We start from the raw sequence: 18,903 nt of genomic DNA, 5'->3' as shown, positions 1-18,903 counted from the left end.
AGGCACCAGATAAGTGTCAAGATGCGTGAGATAGCCATTGGGAGCGCACAGGGAGGAAGAAGAAAAAGAGGAATCTCTTATGCTGAAGCGGAGGAACAAGAAAAGAAGGGAAACAAAGAAAGGAAAAGGGAATAAGAAACAGTGGCGAGACTATTCTTATTTAAGTGACGGACAATGAGGTACTTTCGCAATAACCCCCCAGACATGTTCCCCAAGGGAGGGGAAATAGAATAGCAAGAGGATAGACATACGGCATGGAAGGGGAAGAGTGGTGAGCCCCTTGGGTGGGGGAGGGGGGTTATCTTAATTATGATAATGATGTACATTATGGAGATAACTTTTTTAGATTGGGTTCATTCATGACTTGGTAGTTTGATGTCATAATTACAGAATCTTAAATTTGGATTGACAGTAATGTTTCATTTTGTCCTTCTTTCTTGTTCATTTTACTTTCCTCACGTTAGCCAGTAGGACATATGGGAAACTGATAGATACTTTTATTCCTTAAAAGTCTTTCTTTAATTATTTCATTGATGCAATCACACATAAACCTTTTCCCTTCATAATTTAAGTGCATTCAATGCTTAGTATGCTGGTTACAGTGCAGTTCACTTATGTCTAATATATCACACTTAGTGTATTTTCAACAGTTTCTTTATTTTATTTCATTTCAGGTGGAAGATAGTTTCACATATCTGTTCACAGCCTTCTGTTGCAATCCAGTTACAAGGATTTCTTATCCAATCAAAGACATGACAAAGTGGGGAAGCACTCACTTCTTTTGCTAGCTATGCTAAAACATATACAGCATTCTTCTGGGTATGATAACTAGCAATCTGTTTGTCCACATGAATCAACACCGTTTATGCTAACACCCATGCAGCATTCTTCTGGGTATGATAACTAGCAATCTGTCTGTCCACGCGATTCAACACTGCTTAACTGTGGTCAGCTGCACACTACAATAACCCTATAATTTAGATCTTCTACCCATTACCAGCTTTTCCTAAGTGTACTATAGGGAACCTGTCATGTGTATGTGTAATAGTGAGAGATATACTAATAATATACTAAAAATGAAAACTGGAAACCTAGTGTGATTTGCTGAAATATTAAGTGTGTCCTTGCACCAGTCACCATTCACTTGCAGTTGAATGAATGTCTGTACTGATTTTCCACGTTGTATTTGGTGCAATAACTAAGAAAATTTTCATACAAATAATTATCTCAATGAAACAATACAAATTAAAGCTTCCACTTTAAACTGGGTAAAATTCTTTAGCGTCACAACCCAAGACAATCACAAATTTGTTATTCAAAAACATATTTGCTCCAAACATGATTGGAAAATACTGACAACATGGAAAGGATAGATTGCTACTCACTAAATAGAGGAGCCATTTAGTCGCAGACAAGCACAATGAAAAGAAGGGGAGAAATATTCAGCTTCTTTCATCAGAAGTAGAAAACCTCATACACATTCCCACAAGCACAACACACACAGGCATGCTGACTGTCACCTCTGTGTGCTAAGGCCCTAATTTAATTGTGTCTGAGGAGAGCAGCAATTTAGCTGGGCTGGGTAGAAGGGGTATGGAAGAGGTGTGGGGAAATGAGGGGGAGGGATAGCAGGATAGGGGTGGAGGAAGATGCTAATGCTGCTTGTGGGAGTGTGTAGGGATAAGGGGGACAGAATAGGGCTACTAGGTGCAGCATAAGAGGCTTGTGCTTGAGTACAGGGAGGGGGTAGGGGGAAGGGAGAGAGATGACAAGTAGAGAAAGTGACATGACTAGGTGTATTGGTGGAGCTGAAAGTGTATGTAGTACTGTAGTGGGAGCAGAGAAGGGTACAGGCAGGACAATAACAGGGCTAGTGAATGTGGAGGCCAGGGGAGTTACATGAACAAAGGATATGTTGCAGGGAGAATTTCCACCTGCACAGTTCAGAAAAGTGGTGTTGGTGTGAAGAATCCACAGGTTGTGAATCAGTTACTGAAGTGAAGCACATTATTTTGGAGGGCATGCTCAGCAACTGGGTGGTCCATTTCTCTCTTGGCCACTGTTTGACAGTGGCCACTCGTTTGGACACACAGCTTGCTGGTAGTTGTGCCCACGTATAGTGCAGGTAAGGATACAGGTAAGTTGATACATCACATGCTTACTTTTACAGGTTGTCCTGCTTTTGATACAGTAGGAGATATAAGTGTCAGAACTCAAGTAGGCAATAGTGGGCGGATGTATGGGCCAGGTCTTCCATCTATTCCGGCTGGGGTGGCCGAGAGGTTCTAGGTGCTATAGTGTGGAACCGCGCGACTGCTATGGTCACAGGTTCTAATCCTGCCTCGAGCACGGATGTGTGTGATATCGTTAGGTTTAAGTAGTTCTAAGTTCTATGGGACTGATGACCTCAGATGTTCAGTCCCATAGTGCTCAGAGCCATTTGAACCATTTTTGCATCTATGTCTATTGCAGGGACGTGAGCACAAGGCAAGGGTTTGAAGTAGCAATGGAGTAGGCACAGACGAAGATATTGCAATGGCTGGTGGACAGTGGAATACCATTGTGGGAGGATTGTGGACGGATATTTCTTGTTACAGGGCATGACGAGAAGCACCCGAAACCCTAGCCAAGAATATGATTCAGTTACTCTAGTCCTGGGTAGCACTGAGTCATGATCAGTTGACTTTGTAGTAGCTGAGGAGAACTCCGCCTACTATCCTCCAAGGAAGCCACGGGTATAATAAGTTTTATTTTATCTTGTTAAAATTTTGTCTTCATTAGACACTTTTCATTTTATTTTAAGATTGGTTTCTAGTATTTTCTAAAATTAATTCACAGGTCTGAAGATGGTTATATAAATGTAACAGGAACCAGTCACCTATGTTATTGAGACATAAGTGTTGTGATCAAGACTGAACTTTAGTTAAAATATAAAAATCTATTGATCACTGTATTCAAATAATTTTGGTAAACATTTTGGAAGAGTTGTTACTTTTACTCTTTAAATTATATAAATGCTACAGCTCTCAGGATAGCACTCATTTGAGCTAGACGTACTAAAACATTCATCATTAAGTCCAGATCATGTGCCAGTTGACTTTCACTTGTTTCCAGATGTGTTGTAACACCTGGTATGAAAATTTTATGCAAATGACAATAATATTCATGAGACTGTTATGGTGAGTTTGAATGAGACCAACCAGAATGTCAGTAATGTTATGACAATACTGTTAACAACAAAATGTGTGAAACACTATGTATGAATATTTGTGGTCAATACCCAAGTAAACTTGTTGTACCATCCCAGTATATCAAAATGTTCTTTTAAAGTGGGCCCACAGCATGCATGAGGTCAAAGAGCAAAATATGTTGTTTTTGGTAAGGTTCCTGCTGCATAATTGATTTATTTACTCTTATTGATTACAAAGTTACACGATGGGTTTGTTTTGGTGTTTACCATAATCAAGCATAAGTATTAGCTGGTATGATGTGATCCATATTTCATCTTGGAGTGTAAGTATCAGTTGTCTTTCTTTTATGTTATATCATGTTATTTCTATATATTGTTGATAGATGTCACAAATAATCATACCATGTAAAAGTGTTTAGAAATAATGTGATCATAACAGAAAAGAAAGATTACAGAAACACATGTTCCAAGATGCAATACAGACATCATGCCAGCTAAGATGTATGCTTGATAATGGCAAAATACCAAAGTATGCTTGTTGCGTAGCTTTTTAATCTCTACGAGTAGATGAATCAATTGTGAAGGAGAAACATGCATGAAAAATAAAGTATCAAAATGTGTAGGACAACTCAGAACTTAAGCTAGGATTACCTGATTCTTTGGTTCCACAGAAAAGATACTTTCTTTTGAATAATGCACTTATAACAAAGCAGATGAGACACTATGAATGCTTATTGTTTTCATTTTTACCTTTGTGACCGAAGCATAGCCCAAGTGGAAGAGGAGTTCTCTCTCCTGAAATAGACTATGAATGGAAATAAATGTGTATTATAATTAAGAAAGTAGCAACAAATAGTTGTGTGTAAAACCTTTAATAACACAAAAGTTCATTAATTCTACAACTTTGGTACAAATAACTTGTTTCACACTACAATCCCTCAAAAAACAGGGGGAGCAGAGAAACAGTTTTTCAATATTGATACCTGAATAAGCAGATGCATAAAAACAAGAATTATGCATATTTACACAAGAACAAAGCAAGTGGATTTATAAAGATAATTTCCACTAACCTAACAAATCAGACTGACTTCAAATCTGCTTCCTTTTTTTACAAATTTTATTATAAAATTTTAAAAATGCCCTGCATTACATTTTCTGCTACGATGTCTTAACGTACTTAACAAATGTAAAAACAGATATTACATCATCAACAATAATTATGAAAATTGAGATTATAAATCTTTAATGTTACAAATGTAATGCAAGGCACTTGCTTATACCAACTAAATTAGTTTCAGTCATTGATATTATCACGTAAGTCACACAAATGTCATTGAAATGTTGGGGCTGACCAAAACGAAAATAACACTCAAGAAAACTGAAATTCAAGTAATGTGAGTTATCACATTCATTGAGAGAAATTACTGACAACTTTACCTAAATTGTAAATGCAGTTTTATAAGCACTTATACACCATCATTACATTTATTTATAAATTTATGAGTAGCAGTAATATAGCCATAAGACAATTTTATCTTGATTTTTGGAAATGTACCTTAAGGTCTGTTATAAGCAGACTGATAGTATTTCACTTTTTCTTATCAGTTATCTGCTAATGATTTGGCTATTGTAAGAATATAATAGTTACTTTTATGAGTCTAGATATATTACATAGGTAAATTAACCTATTAATTTTTCTGTTTATTAAACTGTATACAATTTTTGAAGAAAGTTAAGAATTTTGCTTATCTTCTCAAGCTAGAAACAAAAGAAAGAATCGTGTATGATTTTGTTCCCTATATGTATAAGAACAAGTTTGATGAATATAAATTTTGAATTTTAAAGGAACTGAATTAAACACTTACAGAAGGCCTGCATAACATGTCAATAATTTTTTAAAGAAGATACAAATACTGCTATAAATTAAGTATCTGAATTTCAGTTTTGCATCACTATTTCTTTTAAAGTGTTGATGTCAGCAATTATGAAGCTATAAAAAGTGAAATCTGGTACACAAATGGCTTAGTCTCTGCCTGTTGTCTACACAGGTGTCTCTGCTTCTTGTGCAGCAGCATACATCATTGGAGTCTTTATCACTTATGACAAAATATGTAAAAACATTCAAAACACTAGCACTGACAGACATACAATTACAGTGAAGACTGTTCAACATATAAGAATACAAGCTGTGGCATTTATTATTATAAACATTGTACAGTATTTGCAGAACAAGAGCAGAACACACACTGTTTACACATCTCACATAAATGTTTTAGAACTGAAATTCTGTGAACTCGACAAAAGAAAGTCTTAGAATTTGAAATTAGCAGTTCATCACAAACATTTAAAGAGGAGCTTAGCAATATACAGAAACAGTAATGGCAATAAGATTTATGTATATATATTTGTATTTATATATGTATATGATTACGAAAATAATTTAATGATATACAGTATGTGTCCTAATTGTGTCCACTAATTCGTTTTGCAACAAGGAAAGCTAAGTGTTTGCCCTTTCTGATAAAGTAGGTTATGATACACACCACACAGCATTTATTAAGATTCTTTCACTCTCATTTCATTCCCATTTCAAAAACATGTAAAAACATACATAATAGTACCATTATGACAAAATATCACATGCCACAAAGTTGAGCCATTCTCTTTATTAACATTGTCATCTTTAATGTTTTAAAGAAAACACAGTGTAACAAAGGCTGAAAATGCACATATATCATAGGACATGGGTGGAAAGAAGTTATTACAATACATATATTGTATTTTGGTCTTCCTAAAACAAAGACTTCTGTATATGAGAAAGTCTGTTTGGTTGCAACCTTTGGATGAGTCGTCTTGCACTACTGCCAATTAAAATTATAGCCCTGCTGTACATTATCCTAAAACTGTTAATATCCAAGAGCTTACCATTCACAGCTGAGAATGGATATATTTTCTATCAATGCATTACAATGAATATTTTATAAATACTTTAATTTCTAATGTGAATAAAGATAAAAGAACATGAAAACACTGAATAACGTTCACACACAATTGATGCTTATTAAATATTTCCATTCAAAGCTTCTTCACACAGCAGGGTATAATGTTTTTTATGGCACAGGTCTTGCCGATGTCTTTCTAGATGCACTTCTTTGCAACTACAGGTTACACTGCCACAGTATCGTAGGGTGTGACTGCGAATCCGTTTTGTTGGTGATGCCCTGCTTCATTTCTGTAGAAATTATAGTTAATTTAGAATCTGCACCACAAAAAACTATTAATACATTACACAGATAAAACATTATATAGTTGTGAAATTACCTGAAACAGTTTTCATTTTGTCATAAAAGTATGAGAGAGATAGCTAAATGTTACGTCTATGTACACTATGATAATTTCTGCTGTTATGAATGTATTTGAGTGTTAGTATTGTAATTATATGTATAGGTGGCAATCTGTCCAAGAGGCTACTGCACTCATGTTTTTTGTGATTATATGTATGTTTAAAAACAATCATAATCTTCATTAGGCCATACTATTTGGGAGTAGGTCTGACATAACACACTGTATCAAGAAATTTAATTCTCTTTCAATTATGTATAGGATGATACTCTACCATATACAGTATATGGTAAAATTCTGGCAAATACTTGTGAAAGTATTTTGTAATTATTGCCTTTATGATGCAAGAGGGAATAAGCCTATTTGTGGAATGGTTCTAAAATAGGCGAACAGACGACACACTGATATAGCACAGATTCAGGATTCCAAAACGAGGATTCCAAAACGAGCAATGTGGAGATTTGAAATAATTGTAGCAGGTACTCATTAAAATGTTTAATAAAATTCATTATTTACAAGCTATTACCAACTAACACTATGAAAACCATGTTCTTAGCTGGTTGGATGGGGATTTGAATCCATAACCTGTTCTAGAAAGAAGTTGAGCAGGACATTCTGTGCTGGTGATTTCCTCTCTTATTTGTGACACAACTTTATCATATCATTGCAGAAAAAGAGCCACCATTGCTCTCTTCTAATATGGGCAACAAAAAGGAGACTTTTTGCCATAAATACATCACTGTAAAAGCAACAAAGCTGTAACCCACATATATATATATATTTAGTGAGGCTCCAATTTACAACTCTGTGATGTAACTGTTCTACAAGCCACAATAAGCAAGGTTGTGTTTTTTGAACGATGATCATGAGTATACAGTAAGATTTGCATTACAAAGACTTATGAGAAGCTGAAGGAATAATTGGCAATGTTTTTTCTGACCCCAGTGGCCATATTATAAGAGTTGAGGACTTGAATACATGTTCCAAACAGCATACCATCTGGAGAGCTTGTTACTGTAAACCTAGCCTCCCTTCCCCTTGTATTTCCAACACATAACTTACTTTCCTTTATAGTCTCTGTCATTAAAGATGATTCCTTTATTTGAAATGTGCACTTATTGTTTTCTCCTTACAGCACCTTCAAATTAGGCTGCAGACCCAGTTTTCTTTAATATCTTCTTCTTTTTGGTAAATGTACATTAACACTATGATAAATGAGAATACTCACATTACCAATGGTTTATTTTTCATAGCATATTAGCATATGATCAGCCTTCAACTTTGAAATATACCCTTGCACCATGATACAAAACTGATCAACTCTGTTGCAGCTTAGTATACATGTATTTCTGGACAGCCTAACGAATAACAACACGAAAAAATGTTTTGTACGGTGGGGCATAACACACAAAGGCACAAACAGATTCTTCCTCCAAGGCAAACAAAACAAAGAGAACATTCAGTGCTGTCTATCATCCTTTCCATTCTTTAAGTAGCAGTTACATTTCTTTTGTGTTAAATCTTACACATACATTCCAGCAAAGTGCAAACTGTCTGTAATAAGCTTCTCCAGCACAAATACGTCATAATAAACACTTTTTTGGTTACAGGGGCAGCTTGTCCTTTTGTATTAATGTAGTGCTTTTCCTGGAATTTAGTGATCTAGTTTAGCTCCTTTTGCAATTTCTATTCCATGTAGTAGCATTGACTCTGATGCCTTTTCCAGCCTTGGAATTCGTGGTAAAAACATTTGATTGATTGGCAATCTGTGACATAAATGTATGGCCAGGTTCAATTTTCAAAACTATCCCACCTGTGGGGTTCACAGGCTGATGTCTCAGACTAACAACTCCAGATTCTTCTCAAAAACAACATACAGGTAGAAGCTTACAATACTACTCTGGTTTGGGATGAATTAGCCCAACTGCTCCAATAGGGCTATGATTTTCTGAAGTCATCCCCAAAAATGTTTTCATTACTGTCCATTTTTCTTTCCACATCACCATGGGTACATGTTCATACCACCTCACCCTCAAGCCTTTCGTCACTTCATTCCCATATGATTTAAATTTGTCAATGGTAAAAATTTATAATATCCTCTGTTTCCACTGAGTTTTCTGTTCAGATGAATCGTACTGGTGGCATGTAATACCATGTTGCACAGCTCAGTCTACGACACAACCCATGCTGCATGATTTCACCTTAAGGCCAATTTGGATTTTTTTGTGTCGGGACTAATTTCATAGATTGGATTAATCCTTCAATGTGTGGATTGTTCCTGCAATTCACACTGAATCAATTTATTCATGGTGTATTTTTCTCCATCATGGTCCACTCATCACTGTCACTGTTTCACAGTACTTATTTTTCTTTATTTTTTATTTCTCTTTTATATTTAGCAGCTTTCTTTGCCTATTCTTTGCTCCTTTTCAGTTGCTGCCCATTACTATCTCATCTATGTTTCTATTATTTTCAGTCTAAATATAGCAGGACTGTTCTTGCAAAATGTTAATAACTCAGGGGTAAAGAAGATCATTCACATAACAGCACACATAAAAGGGAAAGGAAACTTGTAAACGTTAGAAATTTGTTGAGCTTGGGTACAAATACACATTGTGTGTGTAAGTTTATGTTTTTACTTGCATTTGTTCTCTAGCTTGACACAGGATTCAGTCCGAAAGCTAGCAAGTTTCCTCTCCCTTTTTTGTGCCTTTCAATGGCTCGGCACTTCTGCTATTTGTTGAGTGGACTCCTTTACTTCCAAATGATTTGGATTCTAATTTCAGTCTGTTTTTCTGCTGGATCTGTCTGATCAAGTACTCTCTCACTAGCTTCTCACCCACTGGGCATTCAAATCTCACCTGTTTACAAAACTTCACTGTCATTTTATATCTTGTATTGTCCTAGTGTACCTCTCTACAAATTGTTTTCTCTTTTCTATATAATCCGTTATTAGTATGATTTGGCTCTTGTTTGCCTGACAATAAAACCTCTGGTTCTAAGTCAAACTCTGCTGTGCACTGCCTCAGTAACATGAGACCAAATGAACTTGGAAAGTTAGCAGTGTTATTGACATGAAAGTGGTTGTCATTATGTAACATCAAAATACAGAGGACTGAAGGCCCTGGGACTCAAAGTGATTATTATTGATATAAGCAACTCAAGGAATAAAGTTAACAGCTCACCAAACAGTAGAAGGTTTGAGTCAACAAGAGACACATAATCAAGACACAGAAATTCACTAGCATTTGAGGGAATTCTCTTTTGACACGTCTGTGTCTGTGTATTTATGTATGTGAGCGTGGATGACTGCTCCACTTGAAGTGGATTCGTCTGGATTTCTCAGTCTTGTTTATGTGCCTATAAATGATGAAACATAGTGGTTTAATTAGGAAAATGACTCAAGGAATGAAGTGTAGGTAGATACAGTAGGACATGTATCAATTTTTTTACATTATTCATGCTTCTAATTACTTTTTCTATAAAATTAATATTTTTCACACATTACCTGAACTGTTAAAAAAGATTTCCTTTTTTGTGGCTGCAACAAATCTTTGTTTTCTGTAACATATTCTATGGCCAAAAATACCTTGCCACCTATTTCCATTTGTTCCAAGACAATGGCCACATAGCTGTGAGCATGTAGGCCATGCTTTCAGTAGTGTGGCAACACATAGTCTTCGTGAAAGGTTTACGGCTGTATTCTTTTGATTTGCTTTGGTTATGTATTGGGTTATTTATTCCCAGGAACTTTGATTTGTGACTTTGAATCTGATTCGGTTTGCAGTTTGAATAGTGAGCTCCCTCCTTCTATCAGATGTTGTTCTGGAGCTACGCCCTATCACTAAGCAGTAACTATTTTTATTCTTGATTGGGTGCAATTTTAACACTTTTCTGGGGCAAATGTAATTTATAGCAAAGCTGTCAAACTCAGCTGAGGGTATGGCTCAGGAGGATGATCACAAAAACAAGTCCTATTACCTCCTGCCAGATGATTATATTGCTGATTTCTATATGCTGGTCTACAAAGAGATTTTCGCGACTGCTTACGAAGACACCTGACAACTAATGCTGGCACTATGCTTTAGAACATGAGCAGTCCCCATTAGTTAATTTTTCAGGTCTACCAAAATAACGATTTGGCTCAATGCTACCACGATATCTGATGTTACGCTTTCACAAACAGTGTATCTGTGTGTGTCCTGTTGAACTGAGAAGTATTGTATATTAACTTACATATCCACAGATGCATAGCCAGACATCTTGGGTAGTTGGTGACTTTTGGGCATATACTATATTTTCTTGGGGAAATTATTTAGTACTTATCTAACAATATTTTGAATCAATAATGCCAGTCTGTTTATTTTAGCCATGGAGATTATATGCTGTGATTATATGCTGTTTATGTATAAGAAAAAGTAAATTAATAACCATTATAGAAATTTTGGATGGAAGAATATGTAAAATAAGGGAAAAGCAACCTCTTATGTATAGCAGACTGGTGCATAGCACACAGCCACATAACAGAAAACAGTAAACACCAGCAGTTGAGCTCTTGTTCTTTTATAGTAAGAATACACACATTCACACTGACAAGAACACTGACAGCCAAATGTACACACGTGCAGTGGCAGCGAGCCATTTGTGCAACACACTAGTCCTTAACAAGTAAAAATTTTGCTTTTCCTTTATCATAAATATTTTTCCATCCAGGAGTTTCCATTGTTGTTTTGAATTGATGTTTTCTTATAGACACACAGTTTTAAAACCTGATGTTAATTGTTTTGTATTACGTGTTTCTGTGTACCATGAACCAGTTGTCTATATGGAAGTGGCTGTCTTTCCCTTATTTCACATAAGAGATAATACCAGCAATCAAAAAAATCTGTTAAAGAACTGTATGCTAAGTATTGATCAGGTTTATCCTGCATATGAGAATTTGTAAATAATGATAATTAGTGATCTCAAACAGTCTTTTGATATTTTAAAAAGTATTGTGAAATTTTAAGTAACTGGAATGGATTACTTATTTCATAAAATTGTGGCAATAATTGTGATTTGTGTATTTCTTTAATCATGCACAGCTGTGAATCAATTTCCTCCCCAAAAAAGTCATTACAAAAGCCTAAAACAATATTCACTTTTATTCTGACATCAGAACAGTGATGCTACTAATTCAAAAATGGAATTTTGAGGTTGAAACATACTTTAAACCATTCCTTAGCAGTATGATAAATTAAATTGAAGAACTGCAGTGAATATAACTAAATACAGAGTGAGAAAAAATTAACAAACAGGAAATGCAACAGAATTCTAAAATTAATGCCACTCTTACATTTGATCTGACAATTTCATATACATAACACTTTTAAGGCATGTTAGTGCTAGGAAACTGCAATAAAACCAAAATTTCAAAATGTCATAAAACACCTTCAGTCTTATTCTAAACACTAAGATTTTACTACCTAAGGGTAACTGAATATCTAAACATTAATACAATGAATTGATTTAGATTTATTAAGTGCACAATTTAGATCAAAATATTTTTTTTAATTTAAAAATTAACTATTTAGAACAAAAAGTACTAATCTATGTTGTCAAATGCTTGACAAAAACTGCAGTGGATCAGTACTGACAATCAAAAAGTACTCAGAAATGGCCTTAAACTTACTAAAGTAGGCAAAAACAAAATATAACAGCTATAAAGAATGCAGGAAAGACAGTCATCCAAACTTAAGTGTTTGTATCAAGTGACCAAGGGGACATGCGGTACTGATTCTTATTCAATACGCTAACTAGTGCAAACTGCAAGACTATGTGTTCGAGCAGAATCACCCTGTAAAATCTGTTTAAGGGCTTTAAAAGTGAACATGATTTTTTTCATGCTTCCTCCCTTTCACAACAAGATTGGCAAATGGTGGTTATATTACCATTCAAGCAAGACTTTGCTGAATGACAAAGGAAAAAAGTAATAAATTTACTTTTTAAAAATGTATGATCCCCACAATTTTGTATAGCCCATTCTAAAACTGCTCAGAAGATACCATAAGCTATGCCCAAATTTGGAAGTAATAAGTATTCATACAAAAATATTCTGTTGCATTAGTTCAGTTCTTCTTGTTTCAGTGATGCAATGAAGCATGCATAATATTAAGTAAACAGTGTATGATAGACTGCAAAAATAAAAGGAAGAGCGGGAGTCTACCATTATTGTTGACCAACAATTTACAAAAATGCAAGTTCGTGCCACAACATATTATCTGCCTTCACCTACATTTTACACAAATCTTAATGATAGTGTGTGTGGTATTACAGTTAACGTCTTTCAAGATTTATATTAAGAATATTAAGAACTGTACAAATTTCATATTAAAAAAGAAATTTAGAGAGCTAACACTGCACTCAGCAATTTTACTTATTTTAATTGATTCACCATGGTCATGTTACAGTACATCCTAGATATCTGAAACCAGATGTTAACCTAGCAGAAGCATTTTTCTTTTCATGTTTCTCAAAATTTGTTTCATACTGAGATGACACAATGCTACTGAGACTGCACTTTTCTGCCATTGGCTGATTATAATACAACAAAATGAAGGACTCAGAAAGAGACAAGGAATAGGGAATATGTACAGTACTCAAAGGTGTAAGAATGCATTGATAAAAAGGGGTAGCCCTAAGCATTATCTACATTTATCATAAATTAACTCTGTTTCTGAGTTTGATAACAACTATAATTAACATAACACTTGTTTTGTGTATTTGCTTCAATTCTTACAGGGAATTAGCAACTTTATAGCTCAACAGCTTAAAACATAATCAGCAGGTTAAATTTAAAGTTATTTGTTCATTGCCTTGTAATACACTGCACCAGCCAAAATGCAGCCCCACTGTGAATGCTGTTCTCAGTTGGTTGATGTTCGTAAACAGCTGGAAATTGCCCTGCCTACTATCCAACAACTGCAACTGCTGAGAATCGGTGTGTTGGAAGAGCTCCCGAGAGTTGTGTATTTGTGATACCTGTACCAGAGGTACCTCAAGTACTATCCATTCTTTCTCCTCTGCAGAAAGAACAGGATCTGTCATTACCCACCCACTTCACTGTGAGTGGTGTGTCAATGGTAGGTCTAGGTGTCCTGTATAGGGTGGATGCAGGCCACGGAGGACTCGTGGGTTGTACCGATCCCCCTGACCGACAAGTTTGAGGTGCTGTCTTTCACTGAAATCGACCCAATAGAACTCACTTCACCTGTTTTGAGGAATTCTGTTTTGTCTGATGTTAGGGGGAGGCAAACGTGAAATGGTAGGAGTCCATTAATCATCAGAAGTTGAAACATATGGTGAATGATAGCACTCCTTAGAGATATGGCAGAAAGGGATGGGAGAGGACACCAGGTGCACTCAGTTGTGTATGTCTGGTGGCCTCACTCCGGCACATGTTGGAACAAATGACGCCTCCGAAGTGATTCTTGGGTCATTCCAGCAACTGGCAGAGAAGGTTGAGAAGACCAGCATTGTGCACAGAGTTTCAACGAAGCTCACGATTTGCAGAGTTGTCCCCAAAGCTGATTTTTGCCCTATGATTTTGAGTTGAGTGGAAGGACTGAACTGTGACAAGCTAGGCTGTGACTTATAGACTTGTGCCATAGGGTTGAGAACTGTAGGGTCTCCCTAAATAGATTTGGTATGCACTACATATTAGAGACTGCTACTCAGGTAGCTGACTGTGTGTGTGGGGTGCACACTTAAATTGAGGGTAGCAAACCGAAAGCTGAAATGCTTAACTCCCTTTTTCAAATGTTGCTTTACCAATGAAAACCCAGCAAATGCTGCAATTTAATCCTTGTATCACTGAAAAGATAAATGAAATAAGTATTAGTGTCAGTGTTGTTGAGAAACAGCTGAAATCGTTAAAATTGAGCAAAGCTCCTGGCCCTGATGGAATCCCTGTCAGATTCTCTTCTGAATTTGCAGCTAAGTTAGCCCTTCTTCTAACAATAATCTATTGTATCTCCTGAACAAAAACTGTGCCCAGTTCTTGGAAAAATCCACAGATCACACCTGTCTACAAGAAAAGTAGTAAAAGTGATCGACAAACCTATCGCCCAATATCCTTGACATCGATTTGTTGTAGAATCTTACAACATATTCTGAGCTCAAATGTAACAAGGCAACTTGAACAGAATGATCTCCTCAGTGCCAACCAACATGGATTTAGAAAACATTGATCATGTGAAACCCAACTCACACTTTTCTCACGTGACATACTGAAAGCTTTGGATCAAGGCACCAGATGGGGGCTTGGGCACCGGGCTATTAACCTGTCCGTTAAAAAAAGAACTTTTTACAAAATATCAAGAAAATGCCTCGGAGGAAAATAGAAACAAGGGATATAGAAAATGGCTTATGAACAAGGGCTTACGATTTGGAATGTGGAACATTAGGACTTTGGCAACTCCTGCAGCTCTCAATACTCTGTCACAAAAACTTGACAGATAGGAAATGGGTCTTGTAGCACAGCAAGAAATTAGATATCCAGAAACGGGAAAACTGAAAACAGACAGACACATTCTATACTACAGTGGATCGGAAGATGGAAAGTTCCAGAAGGGAGTATGCTTTATGGTCACCAAACATTTAGCAGTGGCAGTAATTTATTTCCAACCACCTGGTGATAGAATAGCCGTCTTGAGACTAAAAGGTAGATTCACAAATATAACAATAGTTACACTATATGCTCCGGATGAGGAAGAGGAGGATGAAAAGAAAGATAGATTTTATGAAATTCTCAATGAGGTAATTGTAAGACACCAGGATATGATATGAAGCTCATTGTGGGAGATGCCAATGCTTAAGTTGAAATGGAAATCACCTAGAAAGGAATAGCTGGACTGAAAGCCTACATGTTGAAAGTAATGAGAAATGGAGCAACAATATGATTATCAGAGCACATATCCATTCATGGAACTGCCAAAAATGAAAGAGACAACAGACTCAATCAAAATACAAAAAAAAAGCTCCAGGGAAAAATGACATAACAGCTGAATTGTTTAAGAAGGGAGGAATAAAAACAAATACACAAACTTGTTATGAACATCTGGAATGAAGAAAGAATACCAGAGGAGTGGCCAGAAGTGATAATAACACTAATTCATGAAAAGGCTGACAAACAACAATGCAGGAACTACAGAGACATCTCATTAATTAGAACCACCTATAAAGTGTTCTTCGAGATCCTCCAGAAAAAAATTGGAACCATATTTAAAAGGGACAATAAATGAGAGAGCAAGTGGGATTTATGAAGATTCATTCAAATACTGACCAGACATTCATACTGAAAGAAGCCACATCCAAATATTTGGAGTATAACAAAACAATGACAGAACTATTTGTTGATTTTAATAAAACTATCACAGGTCCATGAACCATGGACCTTGCCGTTGGTGGGGAGGCTTGCATGCCTCAACGATACAGATAGCCGTACTGGAGATGCAACCACAACGGAGGGGTATCTGTTGAGAGGCCAGACAACCGCGTGGTTCCTGAGGAGGGGCAGCGGCCTTTTCATGTAGTTGCAGGGGCAACAGTCTGGATGATTGACTGATCTGTCCTTGTAACACTAACCAAAATGGCCTTACTGTGCTGGTACTGAGAACGGCTGAAAGCAAGGGGAAACTACAGCCGTAATTTTTCCCTGAGGGCATGCAGCTTTACTGTATGATTAAATGATGATGGTGTCCTCTTGGGCAAAATATTCCGGAGGTAAAATAGTCCCCCATTCGGATCACCGGACGTGGACTACTCAAGAGGATTTTGTTATCAGGAGAAAGAAAACTGGCATTCTACGGATCGGAGTGTGGAATGTCAGATCCCTTAATCGGGCAGGTAGGTTAGAAAATTCAGAAAGAGAAATGGATAGGTTAAAGTTAGATATAGTGGGAATTAGTGAAGTTTGGTGGCAGGAGGAACAAGACTTTTGATCAGGTGAATACAGGGTTATAAATACAAAATCAAATAGGGGTAATGCAGAAGTAGGTTTAATAATGAATAAAAAAATAGGAGTATGGCTAAGCTACTACAAACAGCATAGTAAACACATTATTGTGGCCAAGATAGACATGAAGCCAACACCTACTACAGTAGTACAAGTTCATATGCCAACTAGCTCTGCAGATGATGAAGATATTGATGAAACATATGATGAGACAAAAGAAATAATTCAGGTAGTGAAGGGAGACGAAAATTTAATAGTCATGGGTGACTGGAATTCAAGAGTAGGAAAAAGGAGAGAAGGAAACATAGTAGGTGAATATGGATTGGGGCTAAGAAATGAACGAGGAAGCCACCTGGTAGAATTTTGGGCAGAGCATAACTTAATCATAGCTAACACTTGGTTCAAGAATAATGAAAGAAGGTTGTCTACATGGAAGAAGCCTGGAGATACTGACAGGTTTCAGATAGATTATATAATGGTAAGACATGGATTTAGGAACCAGGTTTTAAATTGTAAAACATTTCCAGGGGCAGATGTAGACTTTGACCCCAACCTATTGGTTATGAACTGTAGATTAAAACTGAAGAAACTGCAAAAAGGTGGGAATTTAAGGAGATGGGACCTGGATAAACTGAAATAACTAGAGGTTGTACAGAGTTTAAGGGAGAGCATAAGGAAACAATTGACAGGAATGGGGGAAAGAAATACAGTAGAAGAAGAATGGGTAGCTTTGAGGGATGAAATAGTGAAGGCAGCAGAGGATCAAATAGGTAAAAAGACAAGGGCTAGTAGAAACCCTTAGGTAACAGAAGAAATATTGAATTTAATTGATGAAAGGAGAAAATATAAAAATGCAGTACATGAAGCAGGCAAAAAGGAATACAAAAGTCTCAAAAATGAGATCGACAGGAAGTGCAAAATGGCTAAGCAGGGATGGCTAGAGAATAAATGTAAGGATGTAGAGGCTTATCTCACTAGGGGTAAGATAGATACTGCCTACAGGAAAATTAAAGAGACCTTTGGAGAAAAGAGAACCACTTGTAAGAATATTAAGAGCTCAGATGGAGACCCAGTTTTAAGCAAAGAAGGGAAAGCAGAAAGGTGGAAGGAGTATATAGAGGGTCTATACAAGGGCGATGTACTTGAGGACAATATTATGGAAATGGAAGAGGATGTAGATGAAGATGAAATGGGAGATACAATACTATGTGAAGAGTTTGACAGAGCACTGAAAGACCTGAGTCAAAACAAGGCCCCTGGAGTAGACAACAATCCATTAGAACTACTGACAGCCTTGGGAGAGCCAGTCCTAACAAAACTCTACCACCTGGTGAGCAAGATGTATGAGACAGGCGAAATACCCTCAGACTTCGAGAAGAATATAATTCCAATCCCAAAGAAAGCAGGTGTTAACAGACGTGAAAATTACTGAACTGTCAGTTTAATAAGTCACAGCTGCAATATACTAATGCGAATGCTTTACAGATGAATGGAAAAACTGGTAGAAGCCGACCTCGGCGAAGATCAGTTTGGATTCCGCAAAATGTTGGAACACGTGAGGCAATACTGACCCTACGACTTATCTTAGAAGCTAGATTAAGGAAAGGCAAACCTACATTTCTGGCATTTGTAGACTTAGAGGAAGCTTTTGAGAATGTTGAATGGAATACTGTCTTTCAAATTCTAAAGGTGGCAGGGGTAAAATACAGGGAGCGAAAGGCTATTTACAATTTGTACAGAAACCAGATGTCAGTTATAAGAGTCGAGGGACATGAAAGGGAAGAAGTGGTTGGGAAGGGGGTGAGACAGGGTTGTAGCCTATCCCTGATGTTGGTCAATCTGTATATTGAGCAAGCAATAAAGAAAACAAAAGAAAAGTTCGTAGTAGGTATTAAAATCGATGGAGAAGAAATAAAAATTTTGAGGTTCGCCAATGACATTGTAATTCTGTCAGAGACAGCAAACGCCTTAGAAGAGCAGTTGAACGGAATGGACAGTGTCTTGAAAGGAGGATATAAGATGAACATCAACAAAAGCAAAATGAGGGTAATGGAATGTAGTCGAATTAAGTCGAGTGATGCTGAGGGAATTAGATTAGGAAATGAGACACTTAAAGTAGTAAAGGAGTTTTGCTATTTGGGGAGCAAAATAACTGATGATGGTCGAAGTAGAGAGGATATAAAATGTAGACTGGCAATGGCAAGGAAAGTGTTTCTGAAGAAGAGAAATTTGTTAACATAGAGTATAGATTTAAGTGTCAGGAAGTCGTTTCTGAAAGTATTTGTATGGAGTGTAGCCATGTATAGAAGTGAAACATGGACAATAAATAGTTTAGACAAGAAGAGAATAGAAGCTTTCGAAATGTGGTGCTACAGAA

At 36.5% G+C, this 18,903-nt stretch overlaps 1 protein-coding gene across 24 annotated transcripts in view; it reads right to left on the bottom strand.

Moving 5' to 3' along the window:
* Positions 1-4,046: 4,046 nt before the first annotated feature.
* LOC126278103 (Down syndrome cell adhesion molecule-like protein Dscam2) overlaps positions 4,047-18,903 on the bottom strand; it is an 810,453-nt gene continuing 795,596 nt past the window's right edge. For all 24 annotated transcript variants that reach the window (XM_049977979.1, XM_049977968.1, XM_049977977.1 and 21 more), the window contains exon 36: positions 4,047-6,422. In XM_049977979.1, coding sequence (XP_049833936.1) covers positions 6,356-6,422 — 67 coding nt within the window. In that variant the 3' untranslated portion in view covers positions 4,047-6,355. The remainder of the gene's footprint in view (positions 6,423-18,903) is intronic.

The sequence above is a fragment of the Schistocerca gregaria genome, chromosome 6, assembly GCF_023897955.1.
Source record: "Schistocerca gregaria isolate iqSchGreg1 chromosome 6, iqSchGreg1.2, whole genome shotgun sequence".
Taxonomy (NCBI): domain Eukaryota; kingdom Metazoa; phylum Arthropoda; class Insecta; order Orthoptera; family Acrididae; genus Schistocerca; species Schistocerca gregaria.
Note: the sequence above shows the minus strand (reverse complement) of the source record. Positions and strands in the feature narration are given on the sequence as shown.